This window comes from Podarcis vaucheri (assembly GCF_965113315.1).
Source record: "Podarcis vaucheri genome assembly, chromosome: 2".
Taxonomy (NCBI): domain Eukaryota; kingdom Metazoa; phylum Chordata; class Lepidosauria; order Squamata; family Lacertidae; genus Podarcis; species Podarcis vaucheri.
This window is the reverse complement of record NC_138760.1, coordinates 77,781,837-77,806,491: the sequence shown is the minus strand read 5'-3', so window position 1 is coordinate 77,806,491 and position 24,655 is coordinate 77,781,837. Positions and strand designations below refer to the sequence as shown.

Sequence of the window (24,655 nt, the reverse complement as noted above, 5' to 3'; positions counted from 1 at the left end):
TCTTCCTCAGGTGTCCAGAATCAGGATATTGCAGAAACACCCACTTCTCTCCAGCAGCTTAAACTGCTTAAACGCGGGTGGCACTGTGGTCTAAACCGCTGAGCCTCTTGGACTTGCTGATCAGAAGCTTGGCAGTTCAAATCCCCGTGATGGGGTGAGCTCCCGTTGGTCTGTCTCAGCTCCTGCCAACCTAGCAGTTCAAAAGCACACCAGTGCAAGTAAATAGGTACCACCGCAGCGGGAAGGTAAACAGTGTTTCCGTGCGCTCTGGTTTCCATCACAGTGTTCCCTTGTGCCAGAAGTGGTTTAGTCCTGCTGGCCACATGACCCTGAAAGCTGTCTGTGACAAATACCGGCTCCTTCAGCCTGAAAGCAGATGAGCGCCGCAACCCCACAGTCACCTTTGACTGGACTTAACCGTCCAGGGGTCCTTAATCTTTACCTTTTTACCTAAACTGCATTGACTTACCACACTCTCTTCACCAACAGGTAGATCCCCCAATGTGAACAGCAGGAGTTCCACCAATGGTGGAAGGAAGCTGAGGCAACAGCACCTAGGCATGGGACCACTTTCACTCCCTTGCTTGCTCTGTTGCAACTCCTGACAATGACTTATTACTGTCCCTGTGCATCTTCCATGACTCTTTCCAGGCAGCCCTCCAAGAGTTGCAAAAGCAAGATAATTCCTCATACCCAGCAAAATGCAGACCACAAATGAGACCTACAGCAAGGATATCAGCAGTGACTAGCATGCATCTAGCTATTATTGCTCTTGTTTTAGTGGAACCTATGTAACTTGCTCAGTGGACAATTATGCATTTATGAAGCCAATATAGCAGCAGTGAGAATGCAGCAGTGGGGAACTGCCAGTGTGTTATAATGGTAATCCTCTTCATCTGTTCTGCTTTCCGAACCACCTCTATCACCAATGCTGTTCAGTAAAAGCTTTGGCACTGGCATCTGAGTCATTGCTGGACAATATGGGGTGGGTAGCAGCTGAGGACCCACCTTCTCTTCAATGCTAACTCCTCAGTTGTCTTCAGGATGGATCTTTGGAGGCGGCCAAGGCTTGATTCACCATTACCACTGCAATGACGATAACCCAAGGCCTGCTTCTTCCCCACATGCTTCTTTTGTCCACCTGAGATTCTGCAAGGGCTAAAAGTCAGTGCCTATCACTGGATAAGCTCTGGACAAGCAGTAGGTATTGACAATCAAACAAATAACCAAGGGGAACTATGGTGACTAATCTTGTGGTAGCAAAATCCATAGGTTAACTATGGAGTATGCATATGAGCATACATCACCAGCTGAGCCTTTCAAGCTGAAGAATACTTGGATAAAGACGAGGAAGCTTCCAAAGTCACATTATGCATTAGCCATTATCATCTGTTTTCTCTTAATTACCTACTGTCCTTATTTGTCTCACTTTAGTGGTATGTCAGCCACCATTTCCCATACTCTCACTCAGTAGCTGAACTTGCATAAGAGATTGCGGTAGGTATACTTGCAAGCGCTGGAAGCTATACAAAACCTTATTTTGAGGGCATTTCATCTTATGGCTGCAATTGGGTAGAACTGGGCTTTTTTTAGTAGCTGATTTTTTATTTATTTTTAAAAAGAACATATTATTATACGTGCAAGTATTTTAGCTGCTTGTTTCTAATTGGTATCGCTCACCCTGAGCCTTTGGAAATAGGACAGGTTAAAAATCCAAATAAACACATAATTAAATCTTAGCCACAGGGGCAAATCCTGTTCTAAATCTAGGACACCTCAATAAAGTTACTCTAGTGTTACATATAACAACTTAAAGCTCAGTCCTTGAGAGGCTGTTTTGGAAATAAGTCCCACTGAGTCTGCCAATGGGTGTACCAGGATAGGCATGCAGGCTCTGCACATGAGTGGGTGGCACACTTGGTACAATGCATGCGGTGTTGTCACTTCCATGAACAGATCTGCCACAACTAGGGTTGCAATGTTTAATCAATGAATTGATTAGATGAATTAATAAACATTGTTTAAATTTGCTAAAAAGGTGAGCTGATTAGAAATTCTTATTTTTAAAAATAAAATACTAATATAAATATTTATAAATACCGCAAGTGGTGTGCCTCTTCTTCAGAGTGACATTACAAAGGATAGGGTTATTATTATTGTATTACTTATTCATAGCCCACCTTTTTCCCTGACAGGGACTCAAAGTGAAGGAATGGGTTTCCCAAACCCCAAAACTGACTGTGCAGGCAGTTTTTAAACTGCACCAAAATCCCCATTTCTCCTTAGCTAAAATGCATAAACTTTAGCCGTTGGGCAAATGCAAAACAAGAACACAGCTCTCTCCCTTATCAGTTTGACGGCAAGACTGGCCTTGACTTTACCAGTAGAACAGACACAGACATATCTTATGTCCTGACCACATATGACGCAAAGTCCCAAGTCTGGGACTAACGCCAGAGCATGTTCTCGGAAGTAGTGACCTCTTGCTCCAAGATAGGAGTAGGAACAGGAATATCCTTTTATGGTCAGAAGTATAGGAAGGAAGATCCTTTTATGGTTGAGAGTACCAGAGCAGGAACATATGTGATGTCAACCTGTGTATGTACGCCGATGTGGTTGGGCTCCTAGGGGAGGAGTGAGAGGGTGCCTGGAGGATATATAAACTGCATGAAACCTGTCATTTCTTTGGACTTGCTATGGACTTGATCACGCAAGTGCCTTCTGCTATCTGGAGAGCAGAATAAACTCTTTCTTTGAACCAACTCGGTGTCATTTTGACTTCCTTCCTCCTGTCCCAGAGCAACGCAGACCCAATCGGTGAACTCCAATAAGGCTTCAAAAGCAGCTTACAGCTAAGAAGGGCTACCTCTTCTGAGATGATGCCTACCCTAAAGCATGCATGTATAATTTTAAAATATTAACAAAGGTTTCTTGCTTCAGAACCATACACATATTTATGCATATTTAATTGCTAGATTAAAAAGGTAAACTTACATTATTTATGAGCTAAGGGGTTGCCAGCCTTGGGCACCTGGACATAGTGGTGATTTGGAGAAAGTTTCATGGGCACCACATACACTCCACACACTGCAACCTGCTCTATGGGTGTCAACTGGATGCTCCTTTCCAGCCTAATTTCAGGATAGGGAGAAGGAGATGGAGCAGACCCTGCCCCGTCCCCAGCTACCAGAGAAGGCCTCCTTGGATTCATGTGTACCTGCAGGTCCCACACCGGAGACCTCTGGCTCAAGTTTTCTTTTGTTGTGTGACAATCTAATCCCATGCAGGAGTTTCTGCAAGCAACCAAAGGTAAAAAAGGAACATTTGAATCAGCCCTTAATTTCTGATACGCTCTTAGCTCAGAAGTGCAACATGTGCTGGAGCCACCCTGCTGTTGCGCTGTCACTTGCCTGGACAGAGCTGGGGCAGACTGGAATTGACACTGGGGCTGTATGGTTGCTGCACAGGCCCCTCTACCACCACCACATGGCCATAACCTTGCCACTGCCCCATCCCTGTTCAGGTAATCAGCAGCAATGCAAGTGTCAGAAGAGTGGCTCTGCAGCTCCACCTCACTGCAGGTGACACTTCTGCCTTAGTTCTGCTCTTAGATATGCCCAGATACACATGGATGGAGATACCTTTATGACAATTACCAGTGCTCTGGTAACCTCTTGGTTAGATTGTTGTGCTATAGGTCAACCTTTAAAAATGGTCCAGAAACTGCAATTGGTCCAGCAAACTGCCTAATTTTTCTCTCAGGCAGTTCTGCCTTCCTTGGTGTTATGTACTGAGTTGAATAGGATCCAAATGCAGCAGTCTGATTGGTCCTAGAACAATAGGATCCAAAATGCAGCAGTCTGATTGGTCCTAGAACAATAGGATTCAGAATGCAGCAGTCTGATTGGTCCTAGAACAATGCAGCAGTATGATTGGTCCGCAGAAGCCACCCAATCCAGCTCCAGGTGGAAGTGAATCCACAACCTGATTGGCTTACAGGAGAATCCAGGAATTAGCCAATCACGTGTGGCCCATTGTGTAAATAATATATATAAAGCAGATATTTTGGGGGAACTTCCATCCCTCACCACTATGAGCTGAATAAAGAGCATGAAATCCACACTCTACTCCGAGTATATTTCACTTTGTTCCCTATCCTTCTCTAGAATGTTATGCCCCTGTTTCACTCATCCTGCACCACCCAAGCAGGATCCGCCAAACAGGCATTAACCAACCTCCGTAGAAGTGTTTTCAGTCTTCCACTCCACATACTCAATGGAAATCATGAAAGATGGATCTTCTGGAGAAACAGAAGTAAATGCCAGTACTTCCTTAGCCCCGTGTAAGAAAAGCCTCAAGGTGTTTTTTTTTGTGTGTGTGTGTGTCTGTCTGTGTGTGTCAATAACATGCCTCTATCCAATATAGTTTTTATGCTGGTAACGGATGTTCTCTTAACAGCACTGATTGGCCATAAATTTACAAAGTTTTCATGTATAGCTGTCTGGGTAAAGATGATAGTATATGAAACCCTCTGATGCATTAATTCACATTTGGAGCCTGGGCAATGGATTCTGGCTGCGTGCAATGTCAGGGCTAATCTAGAAACAAGCAGGTGTAAACCAGCATGTTCCCTGTCATATATTCTAACTAATCCCTTCAGTCCTCCCTCCAACATATTTTTGATTACTTTCAAACCGTTTCTTTTCTGCAGATTGTTTGCTCCTAGACTGCCAAGTTCAAAATAAACATAGTGTAACCCAGTTAGCAACATTGACAACCACAAGTGCAAAAGGCTGGATGATTAACTGGGGGCTGGGACAGGGTGGGAGAGAAGGGTGACTGACGTAAGAAAACACTGAAATAAATATACAAGTGAAATATGCAGCAAGATTTCTAAGAGAAACCTCCCAAATCAGGTGTAGTCTCAGGAAGCAGCAACAATAAATGTAGAAAGATTCTAATGCAGGCAAAAGTGCTTCTTAAACAACTTGTCCCTTGAGTTAGTGAGGCTCATTTGACAACAAGAAACCAAGCCTTTGATATCATTGACACCCCTCCAACAGAAATTCAGCGGGCACCTTCTGTGCCAACTTTAAATGCCTGCTGAAAACTTTTCTATTCTGCCAGGTAGAATGCAATGACCTGCTGATGATTGTTTTTAATTATTTTGCTTTTAACATATTTTAGATTTTTATGGTTTTATTTTATGGTTTTGATATTGGTAAGCTGCTGTGATACACAGCATCTCTATGATACAGTGGTATATAAACATTCTTATGAACAAACAAGCAAACAAACAACTAAGCCCCAGAGCTGGCTTCTCTGCTCTGTCTTACCTACACATTACCTCTGTATTACTCTGATGCAAAGCAATTGGTAGTAGTACACCCCATGGGCAAACTTTGTGCTGGTATTCTAGTGTTGTTTCGTGGCAAAATGTTTGATATGGTTTCATAAATAGTAATTTGGTTGCAATGTTTCACCAAGGACCGTTCTGCCTTTGCTTCATGTACAGTCGTACCTTGGTTGTCGAACGCCTTGGTACTCGTACGTTTTGGCTCCTGAATGCCACAAACCCAGAAGTGATTGTTCTGGTTTGCATACGTTCTTGGGAAGCTGAGTGTCCAATGGGGCTTCTGCAGTTTCTGACTGGCTGCAGGAGTTTCCTGCAGCCAATTGGAAGCCACACCTTGGTTTCTGAATGTTTTGGACTTCCAAGGTACCACTTCGTTCGACTTCCGAGGTACCACTGTATTTCTGAAAGTTACTTCAAAATGCAAGACATTGCCCTAGTTTTTTTATTAAATAAATAAATAAATAAATAAAAGTATATGGTAACAGTGGCATATGGTGGATCTGACCCATGGGAATGCCAGAGCAGACTTTGAACACTTTTGCATTCTGTCATCACTGTATTTTTATTCCCAAGGACAAGAAGCAGAGATTAATTGCCAAATCTTGTCACATTGTATTCAGTGGATCAAAGTCACAGGTAAGAATGCAAGTTTGGAAGTAAGCCCCATTGAATTCAATGGGATGCACACCAAATAAATACTGTTTCTAACAATAAATAACTATGAAATGGTGCTCAATTTTATTCACACATAGATTAAGATGGTGAGGCCAACTGCTGGAATGGACAAATGTCCTTTATAAAAGAACACTTGTGAGTCCATAGGGCAACCTTTCTGCATATCAATGATTATGCTACTTTCCCCTCTGGTCATGGTTCAGTCTAAGTTAAGTGCTTAACTCTCATTTAAATTAATGGGTCTTTCTCAGATTGATCCCATGCATGTTTACTTGGCTGTTAAATTCCACTGAGTTTAACGGGATTTACTCTCAAGAAAGTGAACACTGGTTGCTAGCAAAAACAAAACAAATAAATAAATAAATTTAAGAGCAAAATTCTATGTGCTGAAGCATGACTTGATCATGACCTTTGTGTTTGGAAGTCCTGTTTAGCATTCTCAGTTCATCCTAATCATGGATAGGTTAGATGTGAAGTAATTAGAAACAGACTGCTGAAGAACAGTAGGAGAAGAGGCAATGAAATAGCAAATGAAATGCAAGGTTGATAAATTAAAGTGATGCATAACCAGAAAATAACACTAGTTGAGCCTATAAAGTGAATTAAAAAGATTTCTGCTCTAGAAAATATATATTGGAATCTTTTAAATAGCTCATTGGGGGAAGGGGAACAGCTCAGTATGTTGCAGCCTTCAAATGGATAAATATAATTGTAGGATTTATTAGGCAACAGGTAGAAAATAATGCAGACAATAGCATTTGTCCACAGTATTAGATCTTTGAGCAATTCTGCTCAGGCCATCCCAAATAAGATTACTAAATGTCCAGAGAAGAGCAGTAAAACTGAGCAGAGCTATGGAATGTATTTCATGTACATAACAAAAAATTTATAAGGACAGTTTAGCTTAAGAAAAAGTCAGTCAAGAAAAGATATGTCTGTAGTATATAAAATCATGTCTGCGTGATTATTTATCTGCCTTTCAGGCTACAGTGGTACCTCGGGTTACATACGCTTCAGGTTACATACGCTTCAGGTTACAGACTCCGCTAATCCAGAAATAGTACCTTGGGTTAAGAACTTTGATTCAGGATGAGAACAGAAATCGTGTTCCTGCGGCGCGGTAGCAGCAGGAGGCCCCATTAACTAAAGTGGTGCTTCAGGTTAAGAACAGTTTCAGGTTAAGAACAGACCTCCAGAATGAATTAAGTTCTTAACCCGAGATACCACCGTACAGGAACACAGGAAGCTTGTCCTACTCAGAGCACATCCATTGAAATTAATGGACTAAAGTTAGCCATGCTCATTAATTTAATGCATGGGTAGGCAAACTAAGGCCCAGGGGCTGAATCCGGCCCAATTGCCTTCTAAATCCAGTCCGTGGACGGTCTGGGAATCAGCGTGTTTTTACATGAGTAGAATGTGTGCTTTTATTTAAAATGCATTTCTGGGCTATTTGTGGGGCCTGCCTGGTGTTTTTACATGAGTAGAATGTGTGCTTTTATTTAAAATGCATCTCTGGGGTATTTGTGGGGCATAGGAATTTGTTCATTCCCCCCCCAAAAAAAATAGTCTGGCCCCCCCACAAGATCTGAGGGACAGTGGACCGGGCCCCTGCTGAAAAAGTTTGCTGACCCCTGATTTAACGGGTCCACTCCGACTAGGACTTACCATAGATTGGATTTAGTCCTTTGCCCACCTGGCCCAGTACTGTTCATTCTGACAGAAATTCTTGAGGGTCTTAGAGCTAGGACTTTTTGCATATAAAACATGATGCTTGTCAACATGTATTAAGTAGCCCAGGCTAAGGATAACAGAGCCATTGAAGGGATCAGCAGCCGCCTGAGAGAACTGTTGGGCAGCCCCACTGTCATCTTCCCTGAGGCTACTTTAGACCTGTGTGCCCTGAAGAAAGGCCGAAGCTAGGCCAGGGAACAACTACCATCAGCCCCTGAAGCAATTCTTGGTGAGCTGAGGTAACTGTTGAGGCAGCTCCACCCTCCAATTTCCCCAGGACTACTTGAGACCTGTATACCTTAGTCAGAAGGCAAGGAGCCCATGCCATAGAGCTACTGCCAGCTGCTCCTAAAATTGTCCAAATAATATTTTGTATGATTTGTGTTAATATTTCAAGTTGCAAATGGTCTTGGGTTCTTTGGCAGATGGTATATAAAAGCAATAAATAAATAAATAAATAGGTCCACAAGGCATCTAAACAGCTCTTATAAACATTTTTCCTTCCATGAAATCCTTCTCCTGAATGAAGCCAACTATGAGGCATAGAGAAGGGACTCAGCAGATCTTAGGCAGCAGGTAGAATGGTAAAGGTCATTACTAACACTTTGATATTTATTCCAGGGTTCATCTCTCTCCTGAACAAGGCCACCTCAGTTTTTTTCTGGATTAAGTCTCAATTTATTAGCACACATCCAACCCTTTACAGCCTCCAAAGGCTGTAAGGCAGGCAAGGGCCCACAGCCCAGCTCCCGAGGTGGCCAGGTGGGGTTTGCTAGCTCTTTGAGGAGGTACGTGATTCCTCAGCTGGAGTAGGCTCAGAACAGGTGAGGGTCACATGCCTCATCAAGCTCAGATGCTGCAGTCAGCGTGGGTGGTATAAAAGGGAAGCACAGCTGAGATGCTGTGTCTGATTAATTGCCCACATTGATGGACCTTGGTTTGAATGTTCTAGGACCTCTGCAGAGCAGTTCCTTGGGTATGACTCTGGAGTGTGTTTCCTAACCTTTGGAATTTGGGCTTCAAATACGTGCATTGACCCTGGACCGTGTTTTCTGGCTGTAGAACTTGGGACTTGACATACTGACTTGCAAGGGAGTAGGCAAGGAGTTCAGGACAATATAATACTCAGGTACTCTAGACTACACAGATTACAAAGAGAAAAGTCCTCCAAATAACTTTAAAGTACTTAAAAATGCACATGAACACATATTGATGTTAAAATTATTTGAAGCATTATAATGGCCCTCATATGCCACACTATATTATGGAATATGTTTCCAGTTTTAGTATATGAAGTGGTTGTTATCCCAGTGGTCTATGAAAATAAGATGGGCAAAGAAGGTAATGTGTTAGTTTGTTTGAGTTCTAGCCTTGCTCCCACCTCAATGGCTTGGGTCAGGTAACAATTTAAAAGCAATGCATATCAAAGTATCTAATCAAATAAATAAAAAACAACAAAGCCTGATTTAAAGCCCCAATGTATTCAGGGACACTCTTGAATCATGGCAACTATAATTTTCATGCGCAGAGTGACTTGGATAAGATGTACATGCACAGAAGCATTAGGAGCTGCTGTGGAGCCTGCGTAGAGCAATGGTAGTCAACGTACTGCTCTCCAGGTATTTTGGACCATAGCTTCCTTCAGCTTCAGGAAGTGGTCAGCTTCTGTAGTGGTCAGAACAGGTGATAGTAGACTCCAGTAATAGAAGAACCCATGATGAGAATTTGGGGGAGCTTACTTTGTTAGATACTTGGAACAAAGGGTTCTCCTGTTGTAGGTAGTACAAAAGTTTCAGAAAACCTCTACAAATGTTTGACATGATGACATCACATGGAGCCCAAATGATGAGTAGAAACAACACCTTCCACATTGTCTTCATACAAGCTACCTTCCACTGTGCAAGAAGCCTATGGTGTTTATATACTCAGTATACAATGCAGTATGACAAGTGAAGCTCAGGATACTGCAAGATTCAACTCTCTTTGGTGTGGCAGTGCACTGTTTCCAGAAATACACCCAAGAGTCACTAAAGAGAAGTTATGTTTAAGGCAGCCCAGCACAAAAGTATTTTGAAAATGCCACCCAATGCTATGTTTTTTGTCACTCGTTTTGTTGACTCACACGAGCAGCATTAATTTGTAGATAGAGCATTGTCATCCTTCTACTCTTTCAGCTGAGCTCCCGCAAAAAAAAAAAAAGGGGGGGGGGAAATTAAAAAATTACACATATATTTCCAGAAGCAAGACTTGACTCTGGCAATATGTAGGGCAGACTCTGCTCACTGGAAGGACAGATCGTGAAGCTGAGGCTCAAATACTTTGGCCACCTCATGAGAAGAGAAGACTCCCTGGAAAAGACCCTGATGCTGGGAAAGATGGAGGGCACAAGGAGAAGGGGACAACAGAGGACGAGATGGTTGGACAGTGTTCTCGAAGCTACCAGCATGAGTCTGACCAAACTGCGGGAGGCAGTGGAAGACAGGAGTGCCTGGTGTGCTCTGGTCCATGGGGTCACGAAGAGTCGGACACGACTAAACGACTAAACAACAACAAAGGGCAGACTCTTGAGGCTGCACCATTTAAGGGGAATCCCTTAGAGTACTGGATTTGTTTGGTAGGCCACAGTGAAATGACTCTTATATCCTCCAATTATACCTATTAAATAGGTACATTGCTATTTCCCCCTCTCTCTATGGGATTAATTTGCACTGAGTCTTCTAAGTTACTTTTTGTGCTGGAGGTCCTGTGTGTCCTGAAGAGTTTGTATTTGTCCAGTTTTAAATGTGTGCTAAATGGCTGTATATTCAGCTTGGGTAACCCCTTTTCTTGTTCCCTCCCATCTCTACCACAGAGTCCTAAAATTATGAATCCAGCAGAGAAAATCTCATCAAAGTAGCCAGTCTGTTGTGTTAATAAATGCAGCATTTCAGGACTAGAAAATCAGCAAGATATATGTGCTTCTTACTGTGAAGCTATGTGTCTTTGCCCATTTACATTGTTTTTTGGTTAAAATAACAAAGCTTTTAGATCAGTATTACAGCCTGATCCTATGTATATCTATTTGGAAGTGAGGGAACATCCATTTTGGGGCGGGATTCAATCACATACTGGCAAATTGACATCACACAATTATAGCTGGTTGGGTAGTCTTTCACAACAAACTCCCTTTGCCAAAAGATTGAACTTTTTGGGATGATGGGAAAATGCAGTGGAAAGTGGGGATAATTCTTGCTTTGATGCAATGTCACCTAGTCTCGTAAAGATGAATGCACTAGAAGCAGGTCTAGAAGCACCTTCAGTCACACATACTTCAATATAAACTACTCTCAGGTAAGTATTCATAGGACAGCAGCTGAACAGCAGTCTTATTTGGAAGTAAATTCCACTGTGTTCAGTGGAACTTACTCGCCACTCAGTGTGTTTAGGATTTCAGTGGCCTACAGTAGGGAATAAGCCCTATTGGGAGCTATTTCAGCAGAATCATGCATAGAACTATTGTCCTACATAGGGTACATTGAAAATCATGTACCACTAAATCAGCGGGATTTAAATCAGAGGGATTATGCACCCTTTGTGCATAGTTGCTAGACTGTATGGAATAGAACGTTCACTGTGTTCCTTCTACCTGTTTGCCCACTAAAATCAACTCCTACCTTTCACAACATTCCCCCTATATTCCATTTTAAAATTTGGGGGGTGGGGTCGCATTTGAGAATGGTATTTTTAACAAGGTACAATGGAAAATAGGCAAATTTGCAGTATATTTTTTAAAAAATTGAGATGGTAGAAGAATACACTTCTCAAAGTTAAGGTGTGCATGCAGCCTTTGGACCATTATGCTGCCAGTTGCTGTGGAAGCAAGTAACCGGGTATTTTCTCATTAATGCATTATGAGGGGAGCTGCCAAATGTACACCCAGGAACATATTTGAGATTGGTCACCATGAGGTCTGGAGGATTCTGCCTGTCCATGTTTGGTTAAAATTCAATTCCTAACCAGTTTCAAAATTAAAACTAGCCATTCTTGAATGTTGATGACATTGAAATGAATTGAAGGGGTTCTAGCAACAAGGTAAAATGTAAGATGGGATTGATAATAGATAAACTAATAGGATATGAATTTGCTGAACCAATTCTTAAAAGGGATACAAAAAAGGGATGCGTGAGGAAGTCAGGAAAATAAGTTAACTAAAGATGAGAAATTAAAAAAGAGGGAGTTTTGTTTTCTTTTATATGTGTTTTTTCTTCTTCTTTTTGTGTTTAATGTTTGTATTTTGTAGTTTTGTATTTTTCTGTTTTTGTATTTTTCTGAACTTTTCTATTGCTAAAACTTAATAAAATATTAATGGGAAAAAAAAGTTAAAACTAGCCAAACCAAACTCTAGGCTTCAGGAATCTCCTCGAATTCTAAATTTGGCAAGGGTTTTCCAAACTCAGTTTAATAGACGGCACTCCTAAAATGGGATAGCTCCGACAAATTGCCGAGGTGTACCTTCTCAGGGATCAGCCTCCAATTCTGTACAGTGGTACCTCGGGTTAAGAACTTAATTTGTTCTGCAGGTCCGTTCTTAACCTGAAACTTTTCTTAGCCTGAGGTACCACTTTAGGTAATGGGGCCTCCCGCTGCTGCCACCACATGATTTCTGTTCTCATCCTGAAGCAAAGTTCTTAACCCGAGGTACTATTTCTGGGTTAGTGGCATCTGTAACCTGAAGCGTCTGTAAGCCGAGGTACCACTGTACAGAATTTCTCCTGCCCCCTCCCCCAATTTAATTTCCTATAATAGCAGCCTAGAGGAACTCGCAGCTAATGAGTCAGTTTGATTGGCAGGTGTTAACTTTCATGGTGCAAAACAGTGGATGTACTCCTGGGGTAGCTGCGCTACCTGCGTTGGGGGGGGGGGGCAAGCATAGCTGGCGCAGAGTCAAGCTGCGTGACCTGCATTAAACTGCCTACACACCGAGAGAGTTTGCCAGGCTGGGGTAACTGGTGGTAGTGATGGGGCGGCCGCGGGGGGGGGGGGCGCAGAAATCCGCTTCGCTAGCACTTGCGGGGTCAAGAGGAGCGCAAGTTTAACAGGACCCGGCCAATGTGGCTGCACCGACTTCCTCGCACGTGCCCTGGCGGCAAAGGCACGCGAGCGCGCCAGCCCCCCCTGCTGCCACGAGCAGGCGAGGGCGAGTGCGTGACGCTTGGCGGGGGGCGCGCGCAGCAGCTCGGGCCTCCTGGGCCCAGCGAAAGGTCCAGAGGCTGAGAGGACGCTGGTTCGCCAGGCGCCGGCTGTCTCGGGAGCATGCGCCGTGGTGGCTGCCGAGGATGGAGAGCGTTCCGAAGCGAGGGGAGGGCGGCGGGAAGAGAGGGATGCGGAGAGGAGGGGGAGGAGGAGGAGGAGGGATGCGAGGGGAGGAGGCTGGGCAGGTTGGCCGCCTATTTGAGGGAAAGTAGCAGTTTGTATTCGCTCAGTGTTTGCCACAACGGAGCCGAGCCCGCCGCGTGAGGGCCGGAGCGAGCAGCAGCAGCAGCAGCCACCGCCGCCGCCACCCGCCTGGCTGGCTGTGTAGGGAGCCCCAGCCGCGCTCTCCCGACCCCCTGCTCTCTCGCCTCAGCCTCCCGAGAGCTGCCCCGCTCGTGACATTTGAGTGTGGGGACGGAGGGCGGGAAGGAGGCTGCGGCCGCCACCACTTGCTTATAGCTGACTGACTGGACTCTTGCGCCTCTCTGGAGTAGCCGGAGGAGATCCAGCGGCGCCGGTCCCTCAGAGAAGCCCCTCGCAGGTTCCCAGCCCGAGCGGGGAGGGTGTCTTTGGCAGCCCAGCGCCACCGCCGCCGGGGAGAGGGTGAAGAGTTGGTGCCGCCGCTGAATTTTTAATGGAAAAATGGCGTTCTCCGCTCAGACCTGCGGCGCATCTTGCATCGTCCCGGCTCTGTGCAGCCAAATAATCCTGTGCCTCGTCCTCTCGGCTCCCGCCGCGGATGGCTACAGCTTTCCCCAGCAGTACACGTAAGTGAGAGCCCCTCACCCATGTAGGCTGCCAGGGCAGGCAGGCAGGCAGGCAGGCAGGCACCTGGCAGTCGTAGCAGCAGCAGCAGCAGCAGCCTCCGCCGCGGGCGAGTGCAGCCTCTGGCTGGCTGGCTGGCTGGCTGACGGGCGCTCGCCTCGCAACTTGATTCGGATTGCCTGCCGGGGGGGGAGACTGCTTTGGCACTTGTCCCACTCCAAGTACCTGCAGCGATACTACTTCAGATGTTCTTGGGGGTTTATTTATTTATTAAAGAAATAGTGCAGCCGATCTGCATTGCCCAGGGCTACTCAGATGTCGAGGGGACGTTGGGGGGGGGGGTCCCGTTTTAGTTGGGGCGGATGGGAGAAGTTGGCCAGCGCGCAGGTTCTCTCTTTCCCCGACTCCCGCTCGCCCAGACGCTTAGGCACAAATCAAGCGCTGTTCCGGATCCTAGCCAACTACCCCTTCCGAAGTGGTGGGGCGAAGTTGTGTGTGTACCATATATCTATGTGTTCTAAAATGCCTGACCGAGATAACTCCTTTATCATTTTTTTAAACAATACCTAAGAAACCCTTTCCTTAAGTGCTGAAGAAGCACTTAAGCAACTGTAAACAAGCAAAAGACCAACAGGACAATATATCAGCGTTAACACTTCGCTGGAGAGCTGTTAATATGTGCAAAGTTTCGAAATATCACACGAAGTAGTGGGGAACATATTTAGTTGTGCTCCATTGTTTACACCTATATCTGCGTTTGAAATAGCTACGACTTCAGTACAAATGTTGGCAGCAGCAAATTTCTATTTTTAAACTCCTCTTTGCTGTGGCTTCATCAGTTTCTGCATTCTCTCCCCCCACCCCCCCAACACTTCTTTATATAAAACTGTTGGCGTGAGGGTCCTAACATAATCTTCTTAAGAGTGGAATGAAGGTTGCTGAAGTTCTTAAGGTTTTTGGTTTCTAATTGGATTTTTTTTAAAAAAAAAATACATATTGAAATTTTAATTTGAGTCATGGAAGAAACAGATGTCTTTTATGGCTTACAGGTGCACCCACACAAACTCTCCAGCCCAGGTATATATAGCAGAGTTTTAAATGACTAATGTATTGATAGTTGCATTGCATGCAGCATCTATGACTCTATTGTTGTTGTTGTTATGCCTGAACTGAGACAAATTGATTCCAGTCTGCTGAGACCAAAGATTGGAAAGCATCCTACTATGAGATTGGGAGGTGAGAGGCAACATATCAAATGTCTTTCAGTAGCAAATGGTTTGCCGCTGAGGAGATTGCCACATTCATTGAGAGCCTCTTCTCCTAGACATTTCTGATCATGGTAGCTGCAGGAAATGCAGCATTTTGAGGCACAAAACATCACTGTTCTTGGGGCTTGGAAGTTGTCAGTGTGTCCATTTGTGACCTGCTTCTTTCAGTGAAGAAATGTTTTCATGACACAAATCAATAATGGTCACATTGACCTTAACATCCCATTGGTATTTTGGGTACAATAGTTTAGATTGAATCCTTCAGAGGGATTCAATTATAATAAATTGGTACAACTATGATAACATATTTTAGCAATATTACTTGGAAATATATTTTTTATGTGTGTGACCTGCTGAAGGACATACTTGGCACTGAATGCTTGCTTAAAAACCCATGACAAGATGCAATGTGGGTTCTTTCCTTAGTGAAACACTTTTTAGCCCTTATTTTCGATCATTATGGCTTGCTACAATGGTTTGCAGCCCCTAATGGTGCCCTCCTCCCCTTTTAAGTTTCCTGTATTATTTCTTTGCCCACCACAACTCTCTCTCTCTCTCTCTCTCTCTCTCCTTCCTCTCCCTCTCCTCTGGAGGTTCCATGTTACATTCTTTCTTTCCTTTGGAGCTGAGCCTCCACACACTACTGACCCCTGAGACTTAGCGGCAGGGCTCCCTTTCTGTCACTTTCCCTGCCAAACATGCATACAAATTCCACTGGGATATAAAGTTCAGAGAGGTTTCTGCCTGGAGTGAGGGAGACAAAACACTTGTTCATTGCTAAATGTTTAGGGTTTGAACTTGCAGCCTTCCTGTTTGAATGAGTAGTCCTTACTCATGCAAGGAGTCTCTTTAGAAATAATCAGTTTCCCTTTCTGTGTGAAAGATCACTAAAACAGTCCAACCACTCAATCATTCTGTGTCAGTGTTTTCCCAGGAAATGAATTCAGAACATAACACGGTTAATTAAAAATGAATTACTTTGTTGTACTTATACAAGTTGTAGTTCCTATTCAGATTTCTTTAACTTAATATAGTTTATAAATAACTTTCTCATACACAAGAACTTAGAATTATTGCAAGATCTGTTCTCAACCTTTAGCATGAATTAATTATTGGGGAAATGGGCATTGTTGTTCCAGTACGCACGTACTTCACCTGGGAGTAAAACCAATTGAGCTCATCAGGACTCATTTCTGAATAGACGTAAATAGAACTGAATGGCACAAGATGTGTTTCCTTATCTGCTCTCCTTTAGCAGTGTCAGTTGTAGAAGTCACTGACTGTCAGGTGTGCTATACAGTAATTCATTTTTGCCAAGTAAGAATACTCAAGTAATTTATAACTATTTTAGACAGGGGGAAGAGGAATTTATCCAGACTGTGCAGTATAACACGAGGCCACATATGTTTTGGGGGAGCTGTGTTAGCTGATATTACAAATCAAAACAAATAAGCCGATTTTAATTTGCCCATTTGGTGCTTGGATGTTCTATAAAAACCTCTCTTCTTGTATCTACAAACCTCATTGTAATGACCCTTGAACATATATTTTTTAAAAACAAACTGCATTGATAAAACAGGTCAAATTTTGCAGAGATTCTTGGTCTTCTGAGTATAAGGTAATTTTTTGTTATTTTGTACATTGCTCTCTCTGTGTGTATACATATGTTGCAGTTGACAATGAAGATTATGGGGTTAAGCCAAAGGCCTTGCGGAAAAGGTGGGTTTTGAAGAGAGGTTTGAAGGAATATTTGAGGGGATATTGTATCACAGCTGAAAATGATACTGAGCTTTTAAAATTAGAAACACTCTTAACTTTTAGAGATTGTTTCTGCTGAATTACTACCTCTCTCTCTTTCTCTCTCCACACGGATGTAATACATATATATATATAAAATTATCAAGTATAAGGGCTTAGCCTTCATAACTATTTCTAGAGCTGCCTCCCATTACAGCAGGCTGTCTTGCCTGCAGCATGCAGAATGATTAGAGTATTTGCACTTGGATTGCTGCGACTCAGATATGATTTAAACATTCGCAGTGGTTTTGCATATCAGTTCCTAGGTCTGTCCCCTAGTAAACCTCTGGTGTTTCATATTATCTCTCTCTTCCTGGGTAGCATGGTTTTAATCATCTTATGCTGAGCTAAGGAAGGCTTGGCTCAGCCTGTTGTCTAACGTAGAATTTCTCATCGAGATTTAAAAAGCAAAATCCGAGATTGGAACAGGCCCATTCACTTGGGCATGTTGGGTGGTATGCACTTGATTGACAAGTTGCTTTTGGTGACTGGGTATGCCTGTGTACACAGATGGGATTAAGGGCTTTGCTCTTTGAGGCTGATTCTTCTTTTAAATACTTTTCAGCATTGGCTAACTGGTACTAAAGAGAAGCAGGATCTTGTGGAGGCTGATGTGGAGTGAAAGAGGATCCTGTATAACAATTGATCACTTAAGAAGCTATTCTCATGTTTGAGTCCATATTTAACTTATACAAGACATTACTAGGAATTAAACTATGCGGGAGCAGAGCGGAGTAATCCAAATACAAATTCCAAAGCTGCAGTTATGTTGGTCTGTTTCAATCAAAACAACATAGACTCCTGTTGCACCTTAAAGGCTGACAAATATATTCAGACATAAGCTTTCATGGGTTAGAGCCCACTTCACCAGAGACAGAAAATATAAATTGTTATCAGCATTGTAACCTTTAAACAAGTTGGTTATCTTTTGTATTTGAAATAAATTTTCCAAAGGCTGGAGAGCTATTTCTGATTAAGGAAATGAATATGCTTTGTAGCACCTACTGCTTTCCATAAATGTGAGATCTTTATTAGTTTATCCTATTGTCTGGCAGTATAGCTTATTTGTTGCTTTGCTTCAATTCCCACCCCAGATATAGTTATTTATTCCTATGGGATGCATAGTATTCTTTTTTTAAAAAAAATGGCAGTTAGAAATGTTGTGCGATGTTTTGTCTGATATTAGGCATCACACATTTGAAAACGGGTGATATAATATAAACATGTAAAACAAAGATCACTGTGAGATCAGGATGCTGGACTAAGGCTCTTCTCATGTTCATTGACTACCTTTAAGACCCATTGAGAAATGTCCAGTCTTGCTGCTTTCAGCAAACCAGATGGTTAAGGGTCAAGCATATACTGTATGTACTTGGTCTAACTTCTCCATGCACTCTGTCCACATCTTCAGGACCAGCAACCTGAAAGGGATCCATGAAAGCTTGGTGAGACAGCACAATAGCACCACCTGTCTCCAATCTTGCTTCAAAAGTAGAATCAAAGTCTGAACTGATGCAAGTGATTTTACCTGTAAAAACTTTCAAAACAGTCACAGTGGTTCATGAGTTGTTCTTTCACTTCCCTGACTTTACCAGGTTGTAGAAAGCCTTTTACCACTGGAGAGGCTCCACTGGATGACACTGAGCAGATGTAATGGTGTCAGAGAAGTGAGATTTGGTAGCTGTCACCACTGCCAAAGAATAGATGATGATGATTTATTTATATGCTGTCCATCTGACTGGGTTGCCCCAGCCACTTTGGGCAGATCCCAACAAAATATTAAAAACACAATGAAACATCAAACATTAAAAACTTCAGTATGCAGCACTGCCTTCAGATGTCTTCTAAAAGTTGTGTAGTTTTTTATCAACTTGACACCTGATGGGCAGGTGTTCCACAGGGCAGGTGCCACTACTGAGAAGACCCTCTTCCTGGTTTCTTGTAACTTCACTTCTCAATGTGAGGGAACCACAAGAAGGCCCTCAGAGCTGGATCACGATGTCTGGGAGACACTCCTTCAGGTATCCAGGGCTGAGGCAGTTTAGGGTTTTAAAGGTCAGCACAACACTTTGAATTGTGCTCAGAAATGTACTGGGAGTCAATGTAGATCCTTTAGGATTGGTGTTATATGGTCCCGGCGGCCACTCACAGTCACCAGTCTAACTGCCACATTCTGGATTAGTTGTAGTTTCTGAATCACCTTCAAAGGTAGCCCCATGTAGAACGCCTTGCAGTAGTCCAAGCAGGAGATAACTACAGCACGTAACACTCTGGCGAGACAGTGCACAGGCAGGTAGGGTCTCAGCCATCATTCCAGGTGGAGCTGGTGGACAGCCATCCTGGACACAGAATTAACCTGTGCCTCCATGGACAGCTGTGCTCCCAAATGACCCCAATGATGCACACATGGTCCTTTGGTGGCACAGTTACCCCATTCAGGACCAGGGAGTCCCCCACACCTGCCTGCCCTCTGTCCCCTAGAATAGTACTTCTGTCTTCTTGGGATTCAACCTCAATCTGTTAACTACAATCCATCCTCCAACCTCCTCCAGACACTCACACAGGACATTTACCAGCCTCACTGTTTCCAAGTTGAACAATAGATAGAACTGGGTATCATTTGCATATTGATGAACACCCAGCTGAAACCCCCTGATGGTTTCTCTCAGTGGCTTCATATAGATATTGAAAAGCATAGGGGATAGGATAGAGCTGTGAGGCATCCCACAAGTGAGCTCTCAGGGGTCCGAACACTCATCCCCCAACACCACTTTCTGGACACCCCCAGGAGGAAGGAGTGGAAGCACTGCATAACAGTGCCTCTAGGTCCCAACCCCCCAAATGGTCCTGAAGGATAAGTTGGCAAATGTTTATACTGCTCCTGGAACCTTAATGAGCACAGCTAGGATGGGTTAAATCCATCCTCTACCTAGGTTGGGATTCTCACCCAGGATTAAATCCTGGACTGTGGTGATGATACCATTCAACCATCTAGCATCGAGAAGCAGCACATTAAGGCTTAACAAATTACTTAGATGTCTTCCAGGAGCTGTAGATCTGGAGTAAGGATTGGGAGGAAGACTGTTTTATCTTCACCTCAATAGTAGGCCCAGTGGTGTAGCGTGGGTTGTCAGCACCCGGGGCAAGGCAAGTAATTTGCGCCCCCTAACCTGTAGATTTGCGCCCCCTAACCCGTGGATTTGCGCCCCCTAACCCTAACCCCCAGATGTTGCGGCCGGTGCGGCCGGCCCCCCCTGCACCCCCCCACGCTACGCCACTGAGTAGGCCTCTGTCTAAACCACATTCTATGTTTATGCAGATTTTCTTTCACAACAGAGTGTGTAGAAAATGCAGCACCATGGTTAGCACCCCCTTTGTGAATGGTCTGCAGAGATCTATCTCAGAATTTGTGGAACACCGTATGTTCCTAGTCTATACTGAACACAGTTTGGAAGGACATTGTATTTAATAAAGGCATGTCCTCCCTGAAGCACTCTGAGACTCCTATGAGTATTATCTGTGAGAATCTTGGCTCTGCCTGAAGGAGCATTTTGTGAAAACCTGAAAGGTTGTAAACTCTTATCAACTGAAGTTGAAGATGGTCCACTAAAAGCTATTATCCTATCTGCTTGCTGAAAGGCTTGGCAGTCAGTTATGCAGCACAAACAGAAAGAAGATAGACAGGAAAAATGGTTGGCAATATTTTACCTTGTCATTAAATCTCCTTTCTTTTAACTTCCATCCAAGCTTGTTTTAGATGTGACTCGTTCGGAAAATTAAATCAATACAGAAATAACTGATGAATCAAATTACTGCCAAAATCTTAAATAGTTCTAATGATACTTTAGTTTCCCCTCATTTTAAATTATCCGCACAGTTCTTTGCTTAATATAAAAATGCTTCCTTCTCTGGCAGGTGAGAAGAGGAATGTAATTTTATTCATGGAGTTCAGAATGTATCAAAATGGCCTGCACCTGGAGCAAACAACCAAGAAAAGTTGGTTGGTTATCTATGGTGTGTTCTGCAGGAACACATTGTACCATGCATCCACTCACCATCAGTTAGCTCCTGCAGCCTGGCATCTTGGAAAATCAGCATAGGTTCTTCAATGAACACCAATCAATCAATCAATCAATCAATCAATATTTTGTCTCTTAGTTTAGGCTGTTAGGCTCATAAATATATAAATATATTTGAAGGTGAACTTTGAAAGAGTCTAATGGTGGTTTATATTTCTGTATCTATTACATTAATTAATAAATTAATTAGATAAATAAGTAAATTAGATAAATTAATTAATATTTTTCAATGTTCAATATTTTTGCACACAACTTGCATGAGTTGACAGCTAATGAAGCAATAAGATTTCCTCCCCTCCTTCAGCTCTCTGCAGCCCCCCGCCAAATAAAATCAGCTCCAGATCTCTGGGAGATCCTTCAGAGCAGATTTGGGTGGGATGAGGGGAATGCAAGGCAGGAGGAGAGGAGAAGCACGTCCATTTCACTCACTTGGACAGCACTGGACGATTAATAGAATATTCATTCTGATTTGATTTTTTCCCTGTTTGTTTTCAAATCTGGGAACTAGTCATGCAGTGCACTACAAAGTTTTGCTTACTTGGTGTTCAGTATGTGCCTTCAATTGTTGATCGTACTGCTCCATGTACTGGAAAATGTTCACCACAGTACATTTAATAAAAACTCCTGATGAACTGAGTCTTCTCATTCCCTTTCTGTGCCACAAGCACTTTGATAAGAAATGGTGGGTGAAGAAGGATGAACCTTGGTTCACAATGTTTTGTAACGAAATAAGGTCCAAAGAAACATTATGTTGAATGTCAAACCTTTGCAAAGGTGTGTGTGCACACCCACACCCAAAAATTGTGATGATTTAAAAGCAGACCTTCACAATTTGTGGCCAGCCGAGCTGGACAACCCAATCTATTTTGGTCTGTCATTTGCTTGATAATCCTTCAAGCAAGCCCTTCAATACAGCTCCTTGAGTGATCTTAAGAGCTTAAATGAAACTCAGTGGATTCCCACATCAGGTGAGTAAAGAATCAGTTCTGTTGTGCCAAGTGGAAACACAGTATTTCAGTGTCTTGAAGCCTTTGGAACTGGCTGTGGATTCACCCACATGAATAGAAAGGAAAACGCTAAGTGATACACATTGTATCTTAAGGAGACTCTTCAGTGAAGAGAATTCAGACTTCAGATAAAGAAAGCAGAATGCTTGCCATCAAATCTTTGGATCTCCCATATATAGTAACCAATAAATACAGTTCACAGTCCCCAAAATGTGTTGTCTGACACTTTTAAAGGCATTTCTGGATTTCAGAGATAGCCATTATTAGTCTTTACACGCATTTTAGAATTTTTGGCCTTGATAATACTTTCATGAATGACTCCAGAACTTTCCCCCATTTTCATAGCAATATATATTATATCTCAAGAAAACACAGATACAACAATCAATACTACAGTGGTACCGTGGGTTAAGTACTTAATTCGTTCCGGAGGTCTTTCTTAACCTGAAACTGTTTTTAACCTGAAGCACCACTTTAGCTAATGGGGCCTCCTGCTGCTGCTGCGCTGCCGGAGCATGATTTCTGCTCTCATCCTGAAGCAAAGTTCTTAACCCGAGGTACTATTTCTGGGTTAGCGGAGTCTGTAACCTGAAGCGTATGTAACCAGAAGCGTATGTAACCCAAGGTACCACTGTATAAGAAAAAGAGGAAGTTCAGGTATCCTGAGTGCTATTTGTCAGTCGAGAGAGTGTACCCCACCGGCCCCATAGAAAGGAGAGCAATAGAAAACTTCCTGTTGTTTTGAGAGTGTGGGTCTTTTGTTTTCTAGAAGTTGAGTTCTTCTGCTTACCCATCTCCATATATTATGTATGGGGCACTGACTAGTTATTCTAGGATGCTTGGAAGAGAACCAAAGAGATGGACCTCAGGGCTGGGAACAACCAGGAACACATATTGCATATCTAGGCTCTCAAGTTGCTTTCACTGCTAGTGTGGACTTCAAAACCATCAGTCACTTGTACTATTTATCCAGTTTTTAAAGTATTTCACTTACTAATTAAGAGATCTAAAGGTGGCTCATGACCAATATCCTCTGCTGTGACTGAGGCATATTTACAGTGGAGTAATGATGTCATACAAGGGACGCAGGTGGTGCTGTGGGTTAACCCACAGAGCCTAGGACTTGCCGATCAGAAGGTTGGCGGTTCGAATCCCCGCGACAGAGTGAGCTCCCGTTGCTCGGTCCCTGCTCCTGCCAACCTAGCAGTTTGAAAGCACATAAAAGTGCAAGTAGATAAATAGGTACCGTTCTGGCAGGAAGGTAAACGGTGTTTCCGTGCGCTGCTCTGGTTCGCCAGAAGCGGTTTAGTAATGCTGGCCACATGACCCGGAAGCTGTATGCTGGCTCCCTCGGCCAGTAAAGCGAGATGAGCGCCGCAACCCCAGAGTCGGTCACGACTGAACCTAATGGTCAGGGGTCTCTTTACCTTTACCTTTTTAATGATGTCATAATCAGCCTTTCCCAGCTGAGAACTACAAATTTGTTGTGCAGCAGGACAGGACAGGTTTGACTGATACCAAAATTTCATACACAGAGGCTTCTTTAGATCTGTGGCCTTCTCAAGCAAAGATGAATCCCTTCTCTAAGAAATCAGGAGAGTTTAAGTTTTTGTTTTTAGTTTTTAGTGTGTTCAAATATCACATGAGAAAAGGGTTCTTGCTCAGTGGTAGAGCATCTGCTTTGCATGCAGAAGTTCACAGGTATGGTTTCTGACACAGCCAGGTACAGCTCAGAGAAAACCCTGTCTGAAATACTGGAGAGTTGCTGCTAGTCAGTCTAGACATTACTAAGCTAGGTGGACCAATGATCTGACTTAGTATAAGGCAGCTTCCTATGTTCCTATAAAATTACTCTTTAACCATGGACTTTAATTTTGCTTGGCCCAAGAACATCTCTAAGAAATGAAGTTAATAGGGCAACAGACTTTTTGTTCAGGGGTGGGCTTCTTTCCCTTCAAAATTGATTTTGGATGGGCAGTCTCTACCCCACCCCCTGCAAATCAAAGGAGAGGAAGTTTCTGAAACAAACTAAAGTTTGAAGCGTGAAATAACTAAACCTGAATTAAATACAATTTGGGTTAAATAAGTTTAATCCAAAAAATGAAAGAAAGAAAAAAATCTTCCCCAATGTTCATCATTTCTTCTTCTTCTTCTTCTTCTTCTTCTTCTTCTTCTTCTTCTTCTTCTTCTTCTTCTATTGCATTGTTGCTCTGGAATGAACTCTGTAGTGTAGATGAATACAGCCAAAATACCATACTGACACATTGGAGCAAAATATCCCGAGTACATGCAGTCAACACTGCGTTTATTATGCTGGAAGTAAAGATAAAATCATATGTGTTTGACTGGGGGAGGGTGGTTGGTTCTATTTTTGGAGAAGGGCTTCATCTCACTGCAAAGGTGAACCCAATGCAGCTGCTCACCATGCATAGGAAACCACATTTAATTATTGAAGGCCTGGAATCCAGTGAATGTTGCAGGATTCTGAACCTGAAGCCAGTTAGATGTGGATTGTAGCTTCACTGAGTGCACCACCCCCACCCTCAACTGCAGGGCCAGATAAGACACAGTGCTGTACTCTTTGGAAAACACTTAACCAAATTCTGTTTTTAAGAATTTTGTGAGCTTGATTGCATTTTATAATGACAGTAAAATGTATAGTGATGTTACAGGTTTAAAGGGTCAGTCGGGTGGTGCCCTGAGTCCCTTCCTGTTCTTGGGGTCCACTACCCAGTAAGAGTT

At 43.2% G+C, this 24,655-nt stretch overlaps 1 protein-coding gene across 5 annotated transcripts in view; it reads left to right on the top strand.

The window, feature by feature from the left end:
• Positions 1-13,117: 13,117 nt before the first annotated feature.
• CACNA2D2 (calcium voltage-gated channel auxiliary subunit alpha2delta 2) overlaps positions 13,118-24,655 on the top strand; it is a 577,811-nt gene continuing 566,273 nt past the window's right edge. For all 5 annotated transcript variants that reach the window (XR_014217283.1, XM_082214493.1, XM_082214492.1 and 2 more), the window contains exon 1: positions 13,118-13,764. Coding sequence is in view for 4 of the 5 variants with exons in the window: in XM_082214493.1 (XP_082070619.1) it covers positions 13,640-13,764 (125 nt within the window). In the remaining variant the exon portion in view is untranslated. The remainder of the gene's footprint in view (positions 13,765-24,655) is intronic.